Raw genomic sequence first — 23111 nt, 5'->3', positions numbered from 1 at the left:
CAGCTGCTGTTGTTTGATTAAGGGGGAGGGGTTAGGGGAGGGGATGATATTGTGATGTCACTGGTTTTTTTTTCTTTTTCCATTGGACAGTTTTACTGTCAAGGTTTCAGCCTCACTCCCTAAATGGAAAGGGAAGACATATAATTGCACATAACGACCACACCGAGGGGTCTAATGAAGTATATACTGTCACCTCATAAACACGTGAAAAACTGAAGGAAAAAAAAAAGCATACTGTAACATAATCAGAGAAAGAACTAAACTACGACTATAGCCTATATATACCGTCAACTGCAAAGAACTATATTATAACTCACTTAGGCCTGTGGGTTAAATAATGACAAGTTTTCTGAAATACCTCATGTTTCTATATCAGTGGTGCTCAATATTTTTCATGTCAAGGAAACCCCCAGAATCATGAAAACATGCTGAAACAATTTGAAAACTAATTTGATAACACGCTGTTCCTGCAAAGCAAAGATTTGAGTTAAAAACGTTCGCTCTGAATGAATATATATTCAAGGATGTGTGCCACATTTCCACGATTTTTCCAAAAAATCGTGACCTTGTGAAAAGCAGACCTACAGTACAAGCAGACCTACTTTGCATATAAACAGAATCTTCAATAGATCAATTTCTATGTACCAATTAAGATCACTCGATGCAGGTTTAGCGCAGGAATATACACACACACACACAGATGACAGTTTTGTGGATCGTACCGTTGTACATGCGTGCGTGTGTTCTTTAGAACATGGACTGTCTTTGACTCGTAACGTGTCTTCGTACAGTTTAAATGAAACGGTGATGTCATCCATATATAGTGAAGCGGTTTGTCGCAATATACGGCAAAGAGAAGGGTTTATTCATGAGCTGGAACGGATTCTGGAGTGTACAGCACGCCTGAAAGTGCATGGGACTCACTGTGACGCGCTGTGACGCTGACGCACTGTGTGGAAAAAGATTGCCATGATTTCCTTCCTTCCGTTCGTCCGTCGAGTGTTCTTTGTTAATAATGCACATAACGCCACGTGTTTGTTTAACCCATTCTGACCCGAGATCAGATTCTTACGAGGTTTCCACTGGACACACACACTGGTCTGATTATGAACCCATTCTGACCTGAGATCAGATTCTAAAAAAAAATGTCAGTCGTTCTTCGATTTTTCAAAAATAGCAGACCTATACAAGCTCGTAGCGCGCCACTCGGTGGCTTTTCCAATAGCTTAAAGCACAACACGATGCTATAACACCAAAATGGGTTGCCGTTCAGAATGGTTTAAGCTCTGTGGTGCGCATGTGCACTATGAATGTAACCAAATGGGACAATGTCATTTAAGCGTCATTAGTACACACACACACACACACACACACACACACACACACACACACCATGAGAGTGAAATGAACACTCACGGATTCTAATACTAATGCATTTTCCTCCTCCATCCTCGGCTTCTTTTCCTGCTCCATATTCTGCTTCCCATCCCCTCCTTCCCTCCCTCCCTCTTTCCCTCCTTCCCTCCCTCCCTCCCTCCCTCCTTCCCTTCCTTTCCTCCCTCCCCACAGTTGCAGTGGCGCTGAGGAACCAGAAGGTGGCCATAACGGGCGGAAACGGAAAGGTCACCAAGGTCGCCGGCTCCGTCTCCATGCCGACGCTCAGCCACCTGACCGTGTGCTTTGAACTGGCTCGCTCCAACCAGAAAGACGTGCGTCGCACACACACGCACACACACACGCACGCACGCACGGACGTGCGCGCGCACACATGCAGGCTACATCATTAGTGTTTGGACGCAGCATTTCTTTCACGTATCCGCACACACACACACACACATCTTTAGTGTTTGAACGCAGCATTTATTTCACATATCCGCACACACACACACACACACACACACACACACACACACACACACACACACACACACACATCTTTAGTGTTTGAACGCAGCATTACTTCCACGTATCCGCAACACAAGATCTATAACGACAAAGAAACCTCAAATCGTTTTTTTTTTCTCTTCTCTTCCCGACAGAAAGAGCACTTGTAGATCTGCTATTTTTTGGTGAAGAGACTCTGTGTTTACCGCACAGTGTTGTTTTCGTTTCGATTAAATATATATATATTATTACTATTATTTTGAAGTTGATTATCTTTGAGCCCATGAAGCTTTCAGAAGGTTCCCCTTCCATGAGCATCATCATCCATCACCATTCTATCATCTCAGAAAATCTTGACATCTGAAAAAAAGACTAAATCGACTGTAGATTGTAGACTGTAGATTTAGTCGACTAAAACTATAACACTATAAAACATTACGGGGGCGGGTGACCACAATGTGACTAAAACTGAACGAAAACTATTATGCAAGAGACTAAAAACGACTAAAACAAAAAAATGGAACGTCTGCTGCGACGGAAAAACAACACTTGCGACAAAGAAACCGTCAAAATAATCGTTCTCTCTCTCTCTCTCTCTCTCTCTCTCTCTCTCTCTTTTTTTTAACATTAACTAAATTATGCATGAAATTGACATTCACAAGTTCACAACATGAAATACAATATACATTCCAATTAATTCTAACTTAACCGCATTGCCTCATAATGGTGAAGATTTGTCGAAGTCAGAAAGTAAAAAGCATCACATGTCGCACAGAGAAGGAGCGGGTGGCGCACTCTCTGTGCTGCCTCTCTAATAACACAAACAACGTTTGCAAGCCAACACAGCTGATTACTATATCCAGTGAGTGCAATCATTCTAAACTCACACACCTGCCTTAACTATAGGCCAAATGTCACACTAGTGCACCTCTTCTAATCAAGAAGGCATTTCGATGTCTAAAAGGGTTCCTTAAGTCTTTCAAAAATAAAACCTTTCTAAACATTATAACGGCATACATAAAAAAATAAATAATAATAATAAATAAAAATAATAATAATAAATAATAATGCATAATAATACATAATAATACATAATAAATAAATAATAATAAATAATAATACATAATAATACATAATAATACATAATAAATAAATAATAATAATAATAATAAATAATAATACATAATAATAAATAATAATAATAAATAATAATAATTAATAAAAATAATAATAATAATAATAATAAATAATTAAATAAATAAAAAAGAATTATAATAATAATAAATAAAAAAATAATAATGAATAAATGAATAAATAAAACCTTTCTAAACATTATAACGGCATACAATATAAATGACATAAAACGACACGCTCTCTCCTCCCCCCCCCCACCCCACCCCTCCCTCCCCCTCCCTAACAGAGAGAGCACGTGTTCACGTACGCTCGCGTACCGCAAGACGACGACGACAACGACGACAGTGACGTCGTGGCTCTTCTGCGTTTCGGCAGAGACGGCGGCTCCGGCGCGGCCATGACGCTCTGGGTGGACGGCGCGGCGTGCTCCCTGGAGACCCTGGTGGCGCCGGGCGACATCACGGCCGCCATGAGGCCCCTCTGCCTCACGTGGACGGCGGCGGGCGGCGGCCGCGTGGCGGTCTACCTCGACGGCCGCTACCGCGCCAGGGCGTGTCCGCTGAGCGCCGGGCGCGCGGTGAGCGGCGGAGGCCAGTTCAGGCTGGGAGGTATGAGTAGTTTATTATTATAGCCCCCATTCTGACCTGAGATCAGATTCTAAAAAAAAAAGAATGTCTTCTATACATCCCTGACCGTTTTCCATTCTGACCTGAGATCAGATTCTAAAAAAATGTGGGGGGGGGGCAGACTTTTTACCAGCTGCAAGCTGGTCAATAAGAGCTTGCCAAAACTCCGACTGGTAGATACACACTGGAGATCGACAGGAGATCATTTTCTGCTGAGTGGTGGTGGTGGTGTGCGCATGCGTGAAATTGGAACGATACAGATAAATTGGAACGATACAGAGAAGGAATTGGAACGACACAGAGAAGGAATTGGAACGACACAGAGAAGGAATTGGAACGACACAGAGAAGGAATTGGAACGACACAGAGAAGGAATTGGAACGACACAGAGAAGGAATTGGAACGACACAGAGAAGGAATTGGAACGACACAGAGAAGGAATTGGAACGAATAATGCAGCTTGTAATTAATTGATTTCATCAATTTGGGCTTGTTTTCTTCTGGAAATAAAAAAACGTCTGGGTTTTTCCCCTTGCCGAGGCTAAACACAAAACACTTTTCGCGCCTATAAGCACCAGTGTTGTTTCCGTCAACTAAAACTAGACTAAACACTAGAACATGGGTTTTCAACAGGTGGTCCGTGGACCACTGGTGGTCCGTGGAGGTATTGCATGTGGTCCCTGACCATGCATTTAGTAATGTAGGATTTGTTGATTTGTTTTAAATGTTCTTTCCACTAGTTGAGAAACCGTGAACTGAATGGCCTGGTGACCTATGCTGAGTCCATCCATGTAGTCATTTACTGACAAGTTGGTGTTCAAGAAATTCAACAGAAAAAGGGAGTTAGAATCTCAAGAAGGGGGAATAAGTGCACCGGATTGTCTGGTTGAGTCATTATTATTATTAGGACATTTTACCATTAGTAGTCAACGGTTGAGAAAAAGTGGGATGTATACACATCGATGCATAGCAAGTGTTAACTTACAAAAGCACGAATCTTAGGCCATATCCCCCCACCCAACACAACAGTGGTCCCCAGGGACGATTCTAAGTCAGGGTGGTGGTCCCTGGTTCACAATCGGTTGAAAACCCCTTGCACTAGAAGATTCCAGGTGACTAAATTGTGACTAAAGCTAAATGAAAACTATTCAAAAGACTGACTAAAACTAAAATCGAAATTTGCTGCCAAAAACAACACTGTATAATAGCACCCTCTTTTCTCTTTCCCCCCGCTATAGGCGAGAGCAGCTTAGCACTTAGCTTAGCACTTAGCTTAGCTTAGCAGCTTAGCACTTAGCTTAGCACTTTTCACACCTATAGCGCCCTCTTTTCTCTTTCCCCGGCCGCTATAGGCGAGAGCAGCTTGGACGGCGCCATGTACAACCTCCGCCTGTGGGACTACACCATGACCAGCACGCAGCTGGCCGCGCTGACGTGCGACGCGGCGGGGAACGTCATCGACTGGGACGTCGGCCACTGGGACATCCCCACCTCGCTGGCCCAGACCGACTCCACGCTCAGCTGCAGTGAGTACTACTACTGCCACCTACTGTCCGTTTATTATATTATAATATTATTATATTACACCCCTTAAGACTAAACCACACCCATCAGAGGTGTGGCTTCCATAGGTACCTAAGAACCTTTAAAAACCTCTAGAAACCTCCTAGGTGTCAGGCCGGTAGTAAGGAAGGGAACACCACTGTATATGTAATGCCTTAATAATAGGCATGTAACGATACACTCAACTCACGATACGATACGTATCACGATACGATTTTTTCCACGATATTTTCAACGCAATGATTTTCCAGACAATTTTTTTTTTTATTCTTTTATGATTTATCTTCCCCCCCCCCAAAGCTTTTTTCACAATTTTTATTTAACTACATTGCAAAGATAATTGCCTTCCTTGATGTATTAATGAGCATCGATAACGACCATCACCTGGGCACAGTCACGGACACATACACAGCTCCCCTCTCCAGGCCTCTACTGTCTCATTTCTCTCCAAAATCATGTTAATATGATGGAATATGATTACAGCTGACATTTCTTATCACATATCACATCAAAATCGATTTGATATCGGGATATAATATCGATAATATCGATATATCGCGATATACAATGTATCGTTACATGCCTACTTAATAATGACAAACGGACAGCTGCTGCTAGTGGGATCCGATGCTTATATAATGCTAGGTGTACTAGTGTATAGCTTTGCATCTGTTGCATCTGCCCCGCGTGTGAAAGCAGCATAACGTCTCTTGAACGAAGTTGAGCGAGAAAAAGTGACGTTCACACACACACACACACACGCCAGAAATGAACGCGTTCACGATGACGTTCGTCGGGCAGAAATACAGTATACAGTTCGGTTCACGTTCAGCCCACCAAATGAGAACGCGTCCGTGAACTGTCGTTCTTTGAACGCGTTCGTTCGCGGGTATACACAACACTGACATAATATTATACAGTAAAGGCTTTGAAATGTTATATCCACAGGCCGCCGGCCACACACCATAAACCAGTGGTCACCGCACTCTGAGTGAGCATGACCACAGCCGCGGGTTTTAATGTTGATGACCAGACCACTCTGTGTGTGTGTGTGTGTGTGTGTGTGTGTGTGTGTGTGTGTGTGTGTGTGCATGCGCGCGCTAGCAGATCTTGTCGATCTGCTATCAAAGGATCTGTTTAAACACTTTTGCACTTTTAGTCAAGTGTATTTTGAATACAGGACTTTTACTTGACTTAAGTAAAAAGATGTGAGTACTTATTCCACCACTGCGCCCCTGTGCGTGCGTGCATGCGTGCGTGCGTGCATGCGTGCGTGCGTGCGTGCGTGCATGCGTGCGCGTGAAGTAGCTGTTATTTACCAGTGTGGGTAGCGACAGGAGGCCAGCCGCAGCGGTTTTGGGGGGAACTGCCCGCCAAAGTGTGTGTGTGTGTGTGTGTGTGTGTGTGTGTGTGTGTGTGTGTGTGTGTGTGTGTGTGTGTGTGTGTGTGTGTGTGTGTGTGTGTGTGTGTGTGTGTGTGTGTGTGTGTGTGTGTGTGTGTGTGTGTGTGTGTGTGTGTGTGTGTGTGTGTGTGTGTGTGTGCATGCATGCGTGCGCACATGCACGCGCGTGTGCCCTGCAGAGAGAGAGAGAGAGAGAGAGAGAGAGCCCTATGTGTGTGTGGTTAAGACCAGGAAACCTAAGTGCAGAATCATGCATTTCTTGAAACCACCATACTAGGTCTCTGAGGAACACACACGCACGCGCGCACACACTCACACACACACACACACACACACACACACACACACACACACACACACACACACACACACACACACACACACACACACAGTACTGTAGGGCCTATGCTTGAGGAACACTCTGGCTGAAACTCTATCGCTTGTGATGTGAGCTTGGGCTTAGAGAGAGAGAGAGAGAGAGGGGGAGTGGGGAGGGGGAGAGAGAGAGAGAGAGAGAGAGAGGGGGCTTAGAGAGAGAGAGAGAGAGAGAGAGAGAGAGAGAGAGAGTAATAACATAGTCAGAATTGGTGATAAAATCAATGATAATTGGTCTGTTGTGATGCGTTGCAAACTGATAGGCCATTATTATAATTGCAATTTAGTCAGCCTTGACACGTCGGGACCGAAGTGCCAATTAACTGACATTTAAAATGACAAAAAAAATGATTGCATTAAAAGGAAAGAACAAAGCTTAGTTATAAGACGCTACAGCAGGTTTCCCCAAACTTTTTAGCTCACCACCCAAAAGTGAAATTAGACGGGTTTTTTTCCCCGGGGACCGAAACTAGTGAAAATAGCCCACAGCTGGGACTTTCGGTTTTAAATCTCAGACCAGCCTCTCCTCTTTAGCGTAAATACAAAGAACGTTTTTGCTACACACCAAAACAAAGGCGGGTTGTGTCATTAGAAGGCCTACTTTCCTTAGTGGACGCACTCTGAGCCCCCCCCCCCCCCCCCCCCCCCCCACAACACGTATAAACTGTACTTTTTGGCCAGAAAGGGATTTCTTTTCACCGGAAGAAAAATATTCTCTATGAGGCAGTTCTCTGGGCAATATCGGTAGAGGGCGCAGCGGAGTAACTAAAAGTATTTTTTTTTCCCCGGTGGAAACAAAATCCCCTTTTGGCCAAAAAGTAATTTTTATACGCGTGTTGTGGGGGGGGGGGGGGGGGGCTCAGAATGCGTCCACTAAGGAAAGTAGGCTTTCTAATGACACAACCCGCCTTTGTTTTGGGGAGTATAGCAAAAACGTTCTTTTTATTTACGCTAAAGAGGAGAGGCTGCAGTCTGATTTCGATTTGAGATTTAAAACCGAAAGTCCCATAGCCTTATACTGAAGCAGTCGAAGGCTATGTGGACCAGATGCTAAGTCGGGTGCAGCATTGAAATGGCCGGCCAGAGTAAGTATTGCGTAATAAAATATATGCTCAATTACAGATTGGGCTTGTAAAAAATGAATTGGCAAAAACTAAAATGCTGTCCATCATTACAGTTGGGTTTTATAGGGTTTGTAAACACACAATACAGTATCAGTTAGTTATATTATTACTTCCTTTTCTAGTTTCCAGTTGACACAAGATGTTTATATATATATTTTTTTTCCTTCTTAGTTTTAGCTTCATGGTTAGTTTTAGTTCACTATCATAACCTTGGTTATCATTCGTAACCTTGTTTGGGACCCAGTGTGGTACAGCATCAGTGTTGATTTCGTCGACTAAAACTAAGACGAAAGATGTCCGTCCGAATACCTTTTTTCCCCCTGACGAAAACTAAATGGAAACTTAACCCATTCTGACCTGAGATCAGATTCATACGAGGTTTCCACTGGACACACACTGGTCTGATTAACCCATTCTGACCTGAGATCAGATTCTAAAAAAAATGTCAGTCGTTCTTCGATTTTTCAAAAATAGCAGACCTACAAGCTCGTAGCGCGCTATGATCTTGTAGATCTGCTATTTTTCAATAGCTAAAGCATAACGTGATGCCAACACCAAAATGGGTTCCCGTTCAGAATGGGGTAATGAAAACTAATAAGCTATGATGACTAAAGAACTAAACGTATTGACAATTTCGTCAAACAAATAAAAACTAGACTAAAATGTTAGGAAGGGAGATCCAGTGCAAGTCATTTCAACACTTGGTTGAAAATAGCAGATCTACAAGCTCACAGCGCGTGAGCCTATAAAAACAGTCATTACGACGGCATCGAGGCCCACCCAAAAACACATTTCGGTTGACCGAATCAACTGTGGATTTAGTCGACTAAAATCTTATGGTATTTTAGTCGACTAAAACTAGACTAACACCCCACGACATTCCAGGTGACTAAAATCGTGAGGAAAACCCATATAAAAAGCTATTCAAGAGGACTATTATTATGACTAAAACTTAAAATCTTAAATGTGCTGCCAAAAACGACATATACACAGTATAGCTGACGCTGTAAGAAAGGAGACTCTGTGAGATTTGAGATGATTCCCACAGCCGGCGTTCCCTGTGAAACAGGGAACGCCAGGGGACACAAAAAGGGCCCGCCACTCCCGATCCAATCTATACACTCTCAACTTACCTGTGTGTGTGCGTGTGCGTGTGCGTGTGCGTGCGCGTCAATCAAAGACTCATTGAGTTAACAAATGCATTCATTAGCCATTTTGAAAACCCTGGAGTTGGTGCTATTGATGGGAATATCGTTATTACGTTTCACAAATAAGGGCCTATACTTAAAAATATATCATTATTAAAGTTATTATTATTAAATGATAAAAAAAAAATAAGCAGATCTACTATAGCTCCAAATGCGTCGGCTACTTGTCGATCGGCAATTTTTGGCGTGTGACACTTAAAGGTATTGTAGACAAGTTTCCAGTGTTTGTACACAGAATTGATCGAGTGTTTCCAAACAAATTAAAATCTAGCTCCACCCCCCTCCCCCCGTCATTCTATTGGCTGAGCCAGGTCACTTCGGGCTATGGGGTTGTTGTTGCTGCTGGGAGGGACGCTATGGATATTGCGCTCGTATGGCTAAATATGACATTAAAAAAATATGAATTTCTATCGATATCATAGTTACAACAATGACATTGAGTTGACATGTTTTTTTAAGGGTAACTGTAGCGTAATCACAATATCACAAGACTGACACGACGAGTCCCGCAAATGAGGAAGTAGGAAGTAGTGGAGCAGACTCACTGGCTCTCAATTCAATTATCTTTCATTTGTAATCGTGCATATAAAACATATTGCCCCTCAAATGCCCCAGCCACTACAGCATCGTTCATGTGAACTACTTTGTCCACGGTTATTCATTGCAATGAAGAAAAATCGCTATGATCAGCGACGGCTTGTCACCGTTGGCGAGCACGGGTTGAATGCAAGCTTCAAGCCGGCCGGACCACCCAACCATGCGCTATACATAGCGATTCTCATAATTTCAACAGGCTTACATATTACATCATAAACATACTATTTCACATGAACAATGGTGAAACTAAGATATGGGGATAATATTATACTTGCAATGAAATCGCATTGCGTTTTCATTATAATACTGCTGGGTCGAACACACAGTCACACCCTCGCGCTGTGATTGGCTAAGACTCCGCGTCACCCCCCACACAGACCCTCCTCCCAACACACTTTATTCCGTCCCGACACATAAACAACAGTGGATATAAACAGATACAAACACATAGAGGGAGACAAAGGGAGAGTGTATGTCTACAGGGCAGCAGCTCAGCATCAAAATATAGGGGAAGATAGAGGGAATAAGGCCACAAATATAGATAGATAAATATTTTGATTTTTGGCTGAAAACCTGCCTATATCACCTTTAACGTCAAAATAAAACAAAACGTTCTGAAAGAATATAATTTCAAAAAATGTTAAGACTTTTCAAAAATATAGCAGACCCACAAGCTCGTAGCGCCAGTCGGTGGCGCGCTACGAGCTTGTAGAGCTTTCTCTTTCCAAAAGAGGCTTTTTTTTCTTTTCTTTTTTAAACCACCATGCTTCAGTAAAGCAAAAGGGTGTGAAAGAAAACAAGTGCAAAACTGTTATTTGCTCTGGCGTTTGACCTGCAAGAGTGCAGCCCCATGTGCTCCGTAACCATTTGCTTAATGGACTCTTTTCACAGGCGTGTCATAACAAGGTAAACACAGCTGCAGCTAATAAAATTAACAACGGGCACATTTTGATTCAGGTGTGTGTGTGTGTGTGTGTGTGTGTACCACAGTCACTGCAAAGCTTTGAAGGTATATATTCCACAGTATATTGACTGTTTTGTCAGCGATTTCTCTTCTCTGACACGACTTCATTTAATCAGCAGTCTTTAGCCTTCTTTTCTCTTTTTTTTTTACAATAAATATTAATATTTATGCTCACCATAAGTGTTTAATTAACGGCACATTGACATATGAACCGTTATGCTCTGCTAGACAGGAGTTGGCTGGCCTGGTTTCCGCTTTTTTGCAGCGTTTTATTTATGTTTTGTTACTTACACCCTAGGTTTTCCGGAAAGTAACTAAGTAGGCTACTTTTACTTAAGTACTATTTTGAGGTATTTGTACTTTACTTGAGTATTTTCAATTTCCAGTACTTTTACTTCTACTCCACTACATCTCAGAGGCAACATTTGTACTCTTAATCCACTACAATTATTTGAAAACTTTAGTTACTAGTTACCTTTGATTAGAAAACATACATACATTATTGTATGTATGTAATAGATTTTGTACACGTTTTGAACTTGTGAAATGGGACATTCTGCAATATGAGTACTTTTACTTTTAGTACTTTAAGTACATTTTGATGCCGATACTTTTGTACTTTTACTCAAGTACATTTTCAATTCCGTACGAAGTAGTTCTAAATTGCAGTATTGGTGCTTTTACTTAAGTAAAACAACTGAGTACTTTTTCATGTCAAGGACCCCCCCAGCAAAATAGAAAACAAGCCCAAATTGATTAAATCAATTAATTACCAGCTGCATTATTATTATCTGTGGGTCTGCTGCTGACGTTATGCCACTTTTTAGCTGCGCTCTGCTGTTATGCTCAAATTAGTGACCCTAAAGAATTCTGAGGCAACATATGGCTGGAGACGAGGCAGCCAATCAGAACTGCTCGACTAGCCATGCCGTGCAGACGATGGGATGTTATGGGTTGTTGCCAGTTGGTGGCAACTGTCGTGACAGAAATAAGCTAAGCAGAGCCTCCAAAAAACCAAACCAGGCAAGCAACTGTGAATGAATCCACGTTATAGGCTGGAAATATACAGGTTTGGCAACCAGTGTTGCCAACTGGTGACAGAGCAGGCTCAGCAGAAAATGATCTCCTGTCGGGACTTTCACAAGCTAATATTGACCAGCTTGCAGCTGGTAAAAAATATATTTGAGTTTGAGTTTTATAAAAAACGAATCTACATAACATGTATAACATGATGCCCCCTCACCAACCGTGATTATCTTTCCTTGATACCATAAGAAGTACTGCTTGTTAAACATATTATCAACCTGAAAAACAAACTCTAAAGGCCCATTGACGTAGATTCCATTAGTATACTAGCCTGGATGTTGTATTGTAGGTCTGCTATTTTGGAAAAAATCGAAGAGCGACTGACATAGAAGACATTTTTAGAATCTGATCTCAGGTCAGAATGGAAAACTGTCAGGATGTATAGAAGAACTTTTTGTAGAATCTGATCTCAGGTCAGAATGGGTTAAATTGTAAGAAATTATTTGCATGGATCACTGATGAGGCTTACCCAACATAACGGATGGGTAAGCCACATTCCGTTCGTGATTTGTGTCATTTTTTTGTGTCATTTTTATTATGAACCTCCCCTCCATGTGTTGCAACTGTAGTAGCTGACGGTTTCTGAGAGAAAAATAACTTGACGTGAGTTTTCGCATTTTCCCATTAAAGTCGATGGGGGAATTTGAATTCACTAATACATTATTAATCAATAATTTGTTAAAGTGAAAAAAAAAGGGCTTCGTTAAGACCTCCATAACACTATGGTCAATGCCTGTGATTGGTGCAGCCAGTGAGGAGGCGGAGCTACAACAGTGTTAGAGACAGACATTGAGTGAATTATAGTTGGATACTGCAACAGTTAATTTGAATGAAATGAATAGAAACAGGGGAGAAAATGTCATTTCAATATGGAAAGAAAAAATAAATAAACACAGTGATAAAACTTATTTTTTCTTTATTTCTTCTCCTTCATTTTGTCCCAAAAGTTCAACAGTATAACAACAGATAAATAACAAAAAAAAATCCAGTTTTGGTGTTAGCATTATGTTATGCTTTAGCTATTGAAAAATAGCAGATCTACAAGCTCAAGAAGCTGAAAAATCGAAGAACGACTGACATAATATAAACATAGCCTTTTCAGAAAACTGTCAGGATGTAGAAGACATTTTTATAGAATCTGATCTCAGGTCAGAACGGGGTTTTAATAAATCATGGTGGTTCCCCAGACAGAGGCTAGGACGGCTGTGCCGAGAGCAGCGGTCAGGGACACTAGCTTGGTCGCGGGAGCTCCGCTGGCGATGGCGTTGCATTTATCCGTGGAGCAACAGGCGACCGAGGTCTGGTAGGCGACTCCGAGCACGCTCGAGTGGACGGTAGTGGCGTTGCACGCGGCGGACGTCGTGCAGCCCAGGGTTCTGATACCGGCAAAGCTGCTGTTGAGACTGGGGAACGCTGTGGGACGACACACGCAAAGAAACGGCAGAGAGATAAGAGTCAATGTGAATGTCAAAACATGAACTCGTGTGCTTGTGTGTGCAGTGCGACCGTGCGTGCGTTACAGTGGTGTTCCCTTCCTTACTACCGGCCTGATACCTAGAGGTTTCTATAGGTACTTTTCAAGGTACCTCTGGAAGCCACACCTCTGATGGGTGTGGTTTAGTCTTAAGGGGTGTGTTTTTTTCACCCACTGTGTAATATAATAAACGGACAGTAGGTGGCAGTAGGACAGTAGGACAGAGGCCAGAGCAACGTTACATTACGTCAGCAGGGTTTTTACCGTGCGTGTGAAATGTGAGAAGAAGTGACGGTATTGGTACCAAGGTTATAATAGTTAACTAAAACTAACTAAAGAAACGGAAACTAGAATTCAAAAAAACATTTTTAGTTAACTGAAACTAATAATAAATTGAAATAAACTATAACTAAACTGAAACTGTATTGCGTGTCCTCAAAACTAACTGAAATTATAGACAAAAATATACCCTTAGTTTTAGTTTTTTAATCGATATTTACATGCCTTTCGGATATTTACAATATAATCCTTTTTAAATTCATTCGATTCATTTCCTCATTTTCTCCAACGAGTTTTACGGCAGTTTTCAGCACCGTACGGCAGCATTTAGCCACGCCAACCCTAACCCACAAATAAGCCAAAGTACGAAAAAGACTAAAACTAAACTATAACTAAACTAAAACTAAGCATTTTCACCAAACTAAATAAAAAACTAGCAAACCCACTCTAAAAAAACGAACTAAAACTAACTGAATTAGGAAAAAAAATGTTAAAACTAACTAAAACTAAACTATAATGAAAAAAAAACAAAAAAACTATTATAACCTCGGTGTTGTGTGTGCGCGACTGTGCGTGCATTACATTACATTGCATTACGTCAGCAGGGTTTTTACCGTGCGTGTGAAATGTGAGAAGAAGTGACGGTACTATTGCTACAGTAGTTCAGACTATATACAGTAGGCATGCATGCCTGTGAATGATGTTGTGATCAGAGCGTCGATGAGGACGGGAGGACGACTTACTTGCTAAAGTGGTAAAACATTCCGTGCTGTTCGGTGGACAGGTGGCCTCTGAATGATTGATGCATGTCCCCAGAACGTGCAGTCTGCAACTGTCGCAGATTAGACTGTCCGCTATAAAAATAATGGAAATAATTTGGATGGCAGTTAGTTTCACATCAGAACATCCATGCGGACACCTTTTATACTAGGATCTAAGAAATAAAAGGTTTATGTATAGGCCTACACATTTCATGAATTTCATTATTTCATTATTTATGAAAACAAATCAACATAATGGGACAATAAACAAACGTCATTAATCTATCAATGTAGCTATAGTAGAAGACAGCGGGATTATTTCGTGTTTTTTTATCACCAATTCATAGGAGAAAACAAAGTTGTCTGTGTTGTTCTTACACACTTCAAAATGGTGTCTCAGAAAATCAGGTCTCACATTCTCTACTCTTTTGTTACAAAAGATAAGTCAGGAACACCGAGATATAAACATATCGATGCCACTCACCAGTGGTATCTTTCCTTGATAAACGGGTGCAGTACTTAGTTTAGACAGTTTTTGGTTTAGACTAGTCATTGGTTAGACCAGTCATTAGTCCTATACAACTACAACCTATCTCAAACCCTCACCCTAAACCTAACCTCCCACGGGGCAGCACACCTAAACCTAACCTTAACCCATGTCTAACCAGTGACTAGTCTAAACTATAAGTATGCACCCCTGATAAACACCTACAATAAAAACTACTACTAAATTCTAAAAGGCCCCGGCATGCATTGACCTGGATTTACAAACCATCCATAAAAATAAAATAAAAACTACCGTCAATTTTTTTTGTGCCAGTAAAAGGAGATTGTAAAAGATCACTGATGATGAGGCTTACTTACCCAACATGACGGATGCGATCACTGCAATGATTCCAAACAGGATCCTGGCGGCCATCTTGGTGTATAATGTGGAAGTTCTTGAAGACACAGCTATAGCTGATTGTGTTGATGTGTGTGTGAATGGATGAGATGCTGACTGAAGCTGTGGCACAAGTCTGTTGCTTAAATACCACCCAGGTTGGGATGGGATGGGATTAAAAGGGGGTGGTCAGACAGGTTTTTGTTTCTAGTTAGGTGAATTGATCTGTAGATACCAAATGCGTCTGCAATGTGGTCTCCGCCTGGGACTGGGTTTGCCTATACCCCAGGGGCGTGCACACTTTGGGCCGCATAGCCACGAAGGTTATAATATATATATATATTTTTTCATTATAGTTTAGTTTTAGTTAGTTTTGACTTTTTTTTCTTCTAATTCAGTTAGTTTTAAGTTCGTTTTTTTTAGAGTGGGTTTGCTAGTTTTTATTTAGTTTGGTGAAAATGCTTATAGTTTTAGTTTAGTTATAGTTTAGTTTTAGTTTATTTCGTACCTTGGTTTTAGGGTTGGCGTGGCTATACATGCTGCCGTATACGGTGCTGAAAACTGTCGTAAAACTTGTTGGAGAAAATGAGGAAATGAATCGAATTAATTTAAAAAAAGGATTATATTATAAATATCCGAAAGGCATATAAATATCGATTAAAAAAACTAAAACTAAGGGTATTTTTGTCTATAATTTCAGTTAGTTTTGAGGACAACACAATACAGTTTCAGTTTAGTTATCGTTTCTTTTAATTTATTTTTATTTTTTATTAGTTTCAGTTAACAAAAAATGTTTTTTTTTTTATTCTAGTTTCCGTTTTTTTTAGTTAGTTTTAGTTAACTATTATAACCTTAATAGCCACTTGGGAATGGGATCTGAACAATCTAAACTGTGTGTGCACAAATAATCTAAATAAATGTCCATTTTTATTGCAACAATGCAAATGGGGACCATTGGTATCCTTTTTTTTTCTCCCCTGGAATATTTAGATGCTTGCTGATTTAGCCTATTTTGTGCCAGGGGACGTCACAGCAGACAGAATGTTGTTTGACAGGTGTCGTTTTACCATACCGTATATTATATACTGTACATTTGCTTTAGGGAAGCTGTGAGATTATCATCTCTACTCTGTCTTTAATGTTATCGCTGATCCGCCGATGCCATCACCATTGTGGTTATAGTCCACTTGTTAAAAGGACAACTTTAGTTTTTTTTTCAACCAAGTTTCATGTTTTATGTTATTAGAGAAAGAAAAAGATGAGTGTTATTTTGCTGCTTTCTTTCGTTTTAGGGATTTTAGCTCTCTTGACAGGGGGGGGGGGGCATTCAAGCATGGGGCTAAATATGTATTTTTTTTTACAAAATATTATGGCGATTTATTATTTTATTTACTATAGTCCTACTAGACCCCAGGAAATTAAATCTGGCCACAAAAGATCACAGGATCTACTGAATGTGAAGAAGGCCTATAGGGAAGCCACACTGTGTCTCACACTAAACCCAAGCGTTTAGGTTTTAAACAGTTTTAAACACATCATTTGTAACACTTTTTAAACGTGTCACAGTGTTTAGATTATAAACAGAAGAACATGTTTAATCCCTGTAACACTTTTTAAACACATACAGTAAACGTGTTTAGTTTTTACAATCAAAGTCAGTCATATAGGTGTTTAGAATTTGAACACTAGGTGTTTGAGTGAACTCGTGTTCTACTGTATTGTATGAATAGAATTTGAACACTAGGTGTTTGAGTGAACTCGTGTTCTACTGTATTGTATGAATATTAATAAACACTTGGCATTTTATTATTAAACACATGGTGTTTAGGTTTAAACGCGTCACATGTTCCAGGGATTTACAGTACAGTAGGCTCAATATGCCAGTTTGACACATTCAGTAGATCTCGATATCTTTTGTACGGATCTTTTGCGCATAGCACACTGTAATAATATATACAGTATTCTCAATGGCATATAGTCTAAAATTCTGTTATTGTTTGACAAAAAAAAAAGTAACATTCCTAACATTTGACATCTTGCGTTGTGTTTGGGGTATAGTGCTATAGGGTTTCACACCCTGTTTCAATTCAATTCAAAGGGCTTTGTTGGCATGAGAAAACATACGTTTACATTGCCAAAGCAGAAAGAACAATACAACAATACAATCACAACACATGGATCTATTGTCATGTAGTGAGTCACTACACCTACAGTATCTACAGTATCTATACCATTCTATCCTGGAGCAGATTTACAGGTATGGTTAAAATAAAACGACACCAGTCAGTCAGACAGCATTCTTCCACAGAGGTCCCCCTGGCACCAAAAATAGGCCAAATCAGATGCGCCCCCTAAACATTCCAGGTATATAGAAAGCATTCCAATTGATTTGCATTGCATATAAAAAAAAAGATCTCTCTATTGACAATGAAGTGTTGAGGCAAAATTGTGAAAGTATACAATATTAGTGTGCACAACCGTGGACTGATTGATTGATTGATTGAAATATTTATTAACAGTTTGTAGAATTACAGTACATTTCAAGCACGTTTTCAATACAAAGACTGTGAGTGGACGACCCAATTAAGCATTACACTTGTTTACAACAGGGTCCTCATTGTTCAATTCATCAAAACATTTAGATTTGGACGCTATGATAATTAATTATTGTCGGGGGGTGAGTGGTTCCGCACCGGCGTGGTGTGGAAAGGGTTAACTGCTCAAAGTGGTGGGCGAGTCTTCCGGTTATACCAGATAAGCGCATGGAAACAGTGATTTTTTTAAGTGTGGTTATAAGTTCAATAATCAGATATATATATTTTGTCCAAAATTCCATATCTAGAAGCTCGCACGGTTGCTGCACGATGTGAGGGAGCTATGAGCTGGCATATTCTGACCTGAGATCAGATTCATACGAGGTTTCCACTGGACACACACTGGTCTGATGAACCCATTCTGACCTGAGATCAGATTCTGAAAATGTCAGTCGTTCTTCGATTTAAAAAAAATAGCAGACCTACAAACTCATAGCGCGCCACTCGGTGGCGCGCTATGAGCTTATAGATCTGCTATTTTTTTTGCAGTGGTGGAAAAAGTACTCAAGTGTTTTACTTAAGTAAAAGTACCACTACTGCAATTTAGAACTATACTTCGTTACAAGTGAAAAGTACGGAATTGAAATTGTACTCGAGTAAAAGTTAAATGTAAAAGGTATATCGGCATCAAAATGTACTTTAAGTACTAAAAGTAAAAGTATTCATATTTGCAGAATGTTCCCATTTCACAAGTTCAAAATGTGTAGAAAGTCTATTGAAAATAGCCGATCTACAAGCTCCCCAATGCGCATTGAGAGTTTGTAGCTATTTTCAAATGGCAAAATGTATAGGCTATATAGGGTTGAAGTGGTTAGTGTATGTTTTCTAAATCAAATTTTAAAGTCGCCAAAGTAACTTGTAACTAAAGTTTTCAAATAATTGTAGTGGAGTAGAAGTACAAATTTTGCCTCCGAAATGAGTAGAAGTGAAAGTAGGCCTACTGGAAATTGGAAATACTGAAGTAAAGTGCAAATACCTCAAAATAGTACTTAAGTACAGTACTTATGTAAAAGTACTTAGTTACTTTTTCTTTTTTTTTTAATAGACGAAGTACAACATATGGTGGAAATAAAAAGTTTGTCGGGCTATAATATGAACACATTTTGCTGCAGTGTTCATTTTTAGTATTAAGTCTTTTGAATAACACACCCTTTTAGTTGAGGTCCTATTTTAGTCACCTGGAGTTTAGAGGATTGTTTGGTCCAGTCTTAGTGGACTAGATGTCAAAATATCAAGTCTTTTTAGTCTTTATTGTATAGCCCAATTCTCATGGGACTACTGTTACGTAGGGACCTCGGGATTTGCTAGTCAAGAAAATAAAGAATTTATCTTTGCTGGGGAACCCCTGGAACCCCAACCAAGGACCCCTGGGGGTCCCCAGGAATCCACTTTGAGAACCACTGCTATGACAGTATAGTCTGTTAACCCATTCTGACCTGAGATCAGATTCATACGAGGTTTCCACTGGACACACACTGGTCCGATTAACCCATTCTGACCTGAGATCAGATTATAAAAAAGAAAAGTCAGTCGTTCTTCGATTTTTTCAAAAATAGCAGACCTAGATAGATCTAGATCTAAAATAGATCTGCTATTTTTCAATAGCTAAAGCATAGCATGATGCTATAACACCAAAAGGGGTTCCCGTTCAGAATGGGTTAACCGGGGTCTATTTCGACGAAAACGAAATGGAAACTAAATGAAAACTAAGCTATGGCGACTAAAACTAAGACTAACTGTATCTACAATTTCGTCAACAGATAAAAATGTTAGGAAGGGACTATAGTGGACAAGAGATCCAGTATGAGTCATTTTACACTTGGTTGCACGCTGAAAATAGCAGATCTACAAGCTCACAAAGCGAGTGTAAGATCAGTCATTACGACGGCATCAAGCCAAGGCCCGCCAAAATAAATTTTAGTCCACTAAATCACCTGTAGATTTAGTGGACTAAAATCTTATGATGTTTAGTCGACTAAAATTAGACATTACAGGTGACTAAAATGTGACTAAAACCAAATGAAAACTTTTCAAGAGACTATAATGACTAAAATCTAAATGTTGCTGCCAAAAACAACACTGCCCCCTGTACACCAAACCTGCCGAGAGCTTGTAGCTATTTCTTTTTTTTACTAAATATTTGCTTGATATATGCTTATTATATTATATGATATGGCCACAGTATAGGGTCACTTGGATTTTTGGATAAGTGGCCAATTGGATAAGTGGCCAATTGGATAATTGGATTTGAACAGTTTGACTGTGGCCAATTGGATTTTAACAGTTTGACTGTGGCCAATTGGATTTTAACAGTTTGGACGTGGCCAATTGGATTTTAACAGTTTGGACGTGGCCAATTGGATTTTAACAGTTTGGACGTGGCCAATTGGATTTTAACAGTTTGACGGCCGCTAATTGTTTAATCCGGGGTTCCACCGCGCGTAAAACGCTATAACCCGACATTTGTTTAATGCGTTTTAATTCGCCGTTATTTTAAAATAATTAAAAAATAAACGGCTGGATTTATCCGGGACCTTGATGACGAGGCCGTCGCGTTATGATGATGACGAAACCGGAAATCTATAGTCATCGTCATGGGCTGCTATAGGGCTTCTGGGAAATTGAGTTTGTTTGGACTACAATGCCCCCATGGAGGCGGATCCTGTAGCGCATTGTAATGGCCGCTGGTAGGCTACTGATGATCAAAACATGCCGACTGACCAATTTTTCGTCGTTGAAAAGCTGAAAATACTTCAGCCTATATTGCTCTAAAGGTAATAAAACCAATCTCGGCAGCGTATAGAATATTTGATTAAATAGCGGGTAACTTTTTGTTGTCAAACTGTCGATATGGTTCTATATGGATTGTGACTCGTTGTGTGTTTTGTCAACAACACCGTTGTTCTTGTGAAATATAGAATATTTTTCATCTTTGATTGATTTGAAGTGAAAAGAGCAACAGAGTATACAGTCAAGCGCTTGGTCTAAAAGGATAATGCACGCACACACACGCACGCACGCACACACACACACACACACACGCACACACACACACACACACACACACACGCACACACACACACACACACACACACACACACACACACACACACACACACACAAAAACAGTCCTTGCCGTCTTGTTTCTTGGTTTTAGCTCTGGCGTTTTATGCAGCAGGCCAAAAGCAGGTAAAAGATTGACAAAACACAGTTTATATAATAATGCCTAACACGTCCCATATATACGGTTCTGTAATTAACCGATAGCTCAACTCAATTATAGCTCTTGTATAATAATTACGCGAGTATATACTGTACTGTCTGAACTAACACGTCGACACGGTGAGTCTGCATTGATGTCTTAATTGAGTCGTTAACACACATTGTACAGTTTGTATAACGAGAGCCTCACGTTGACTCTGACTTTGATGACACCCCGTCATCCATTATGCTTGTTAATTGGCCCGGCATGCTGCCCATTATTAATAATTAATTAATTAATTGCCTGATTGACTTGTTGCCTTATAACGATGATGTCCGCTAACCTGTCTATGCCTTCTCTTCACAGTCTGCTACCCTCATTGCATACATTTAACTACCGCTGCGCCATCTAGTGGTGAGTGCTGCCTAACAAACGTGCGAACGTGTGCATACTGTATGTGTGTGTGTGTGTGCGTGGTTGCCTGTCTGTCTGTCTTCCTGTGTAAGTATTCGGTGTTTTAATATGAATATTTAACATGCAAACCCTGACCATAACGGCCCTTTCTTTCTTTCTTTCATTAATTCAACTAACCAGAGCTCTCATCAATACCGCTTATAAATCTACTTTTTGTTTGGAATAGCCAACATATGAATGGCTAAAGTGGGTTAAAATGATTGTGATGCTATGTATTAATATATATATAAGTATACTGTTGCTGGGGAGGACCCCCGGGAACCCTGCAAAGACCCCCCGGACCCTCACTTTGAGAACCAATGCCATAACAAATCCACACGGTATTATGAACATGGTTGCTTGTTTGTTTTTGTAATGTGTATATATAGCGCTCTGCTTGATCATATTATCACAGCGTCATCGCAAATGTAATCCTGACAAGTGACAGTTTTTGGACATACGGAGGTTTTCCTCCCGTCAAAGACGACACACACACACACACACACACACACACACACACACACACACACACACTCACACTCAAGTGAAAACTCAAGCAGTCAAAAGTACATTTATGCATCGTCAAAATGCTTGTGCACACTTAGTTTAGACTAGTCATTGGTTAGACATGGGTTAAGGTTAGGTTTAGGTGTGCATGGGAGGTTAGGTGAGGGTTTGAGATAGGTTGTAGTTGTATAGGACTAATGACTGGTCTAACCAATGACTAGTCTAAACCAAAAACTGTCTAAACTAAGTACTGCACCCTGGCATTCAAACTATTCTTTCGCATTGGCGGTCTCCCTCCCTCCTCGATTTATTTTTGCTCATGTACTGTCCACCGCACGCACGCACGCACGCACGCACGCACGCACGCACGCACGCACGCACGCACGCACGCACGCTGTCTTTGTAAGCTCCAGACAGACGAGTCAATATTCCTATAAACTCTCTAGGGCTGTTCTGTTCTTTTGAGTTTTTTGTTTTGTTTTGTTGAAAGTATAACTTTTTCATCATCTTTTTTTCCGTTGTATAGATGGTGTATAGATTATAGGAGAGCCTGTTATAGACAAACCACGGACAAACCAGTAGAACTGAACATGTCTCTGTCGGGTTGGAATCCTTGACTTTAACCCATTCTGACCTGAGATCAGATTCATACGAGGTTTCCACTGGACAACACACTGGATCTGATCAACCCATTCTGACCTGAGATCAGATTCTAAAAAAATGTCAGTCGTTCTTCGATTTTTCAAAAATAGCTAGACCTATACAAGCTCGTAGCGCGCCACTCGGTGGCGCGCTACGAGCTTGTAGATCTGCTATTTTTCAATAGCTAAAGCATAACATGATGCTAACACCGAAACGGGTTCCCGTTCAGAATGGGTTAATACATATTACATTTTCCGTCATATATAGTCGACAAAATGAACACCGGTTGTTGGCGCATCCGGACCGTAGTGTTAACCCATTTAGACCTGAGGACGATTCTTACCTAATGCCTT

General features: G+C 40.5%; 1 protein-coding gene across 1 annotated transcript in view; it reads left to right on the top strand.

The window, feature by feature from the left end:
- adgrg6 (adhesion G protein-coupled receptor G6) overlaps positions 1 to 23111 on the top strand; it is a gene marked incomplete at its 5' end in the record, with an annotated part of 194307 nt that overhangs the window by 87054 nt on the left and 84142 nt on the right. Inside the window, 4 exons of the mRNA XM_080791316.1 lie at positions 1570 to 1709; positions 3305 to 3626; positions 4997 to 5170; positions 21523 to 21570. Of these exons, the coding sequence (XP_080647442.1) occupies positions 1570 to 1709; positions 3305 to 3626; positions 4997 to 5170; positions 21523 to 21570 (684 nt within the window). The remainder of the gene's footprint in view (positions 1 to 1569; positions 1710 to 3304; positions 3627 to 4996; positions 5171 to 21522; positions 21571 to 23111) is intronic.

The sequence above is a fragment of the Protomyctophum bolini genome (genome assembly GCF_963924005.1).
Source record: "Protomyctophum bolini genome assembly, chromosome: 19".
NCBI lineage: Eukaryota > Metazoa > Chordata > Actinopteri > Myctophiformes > Myctophidae > Protomyctophum > Protomyctophum bolini.
Note: the sequence above shows the minus strand (reverse complement) of the source record. Positions and strands in the feature narration are given on the sequence as shown.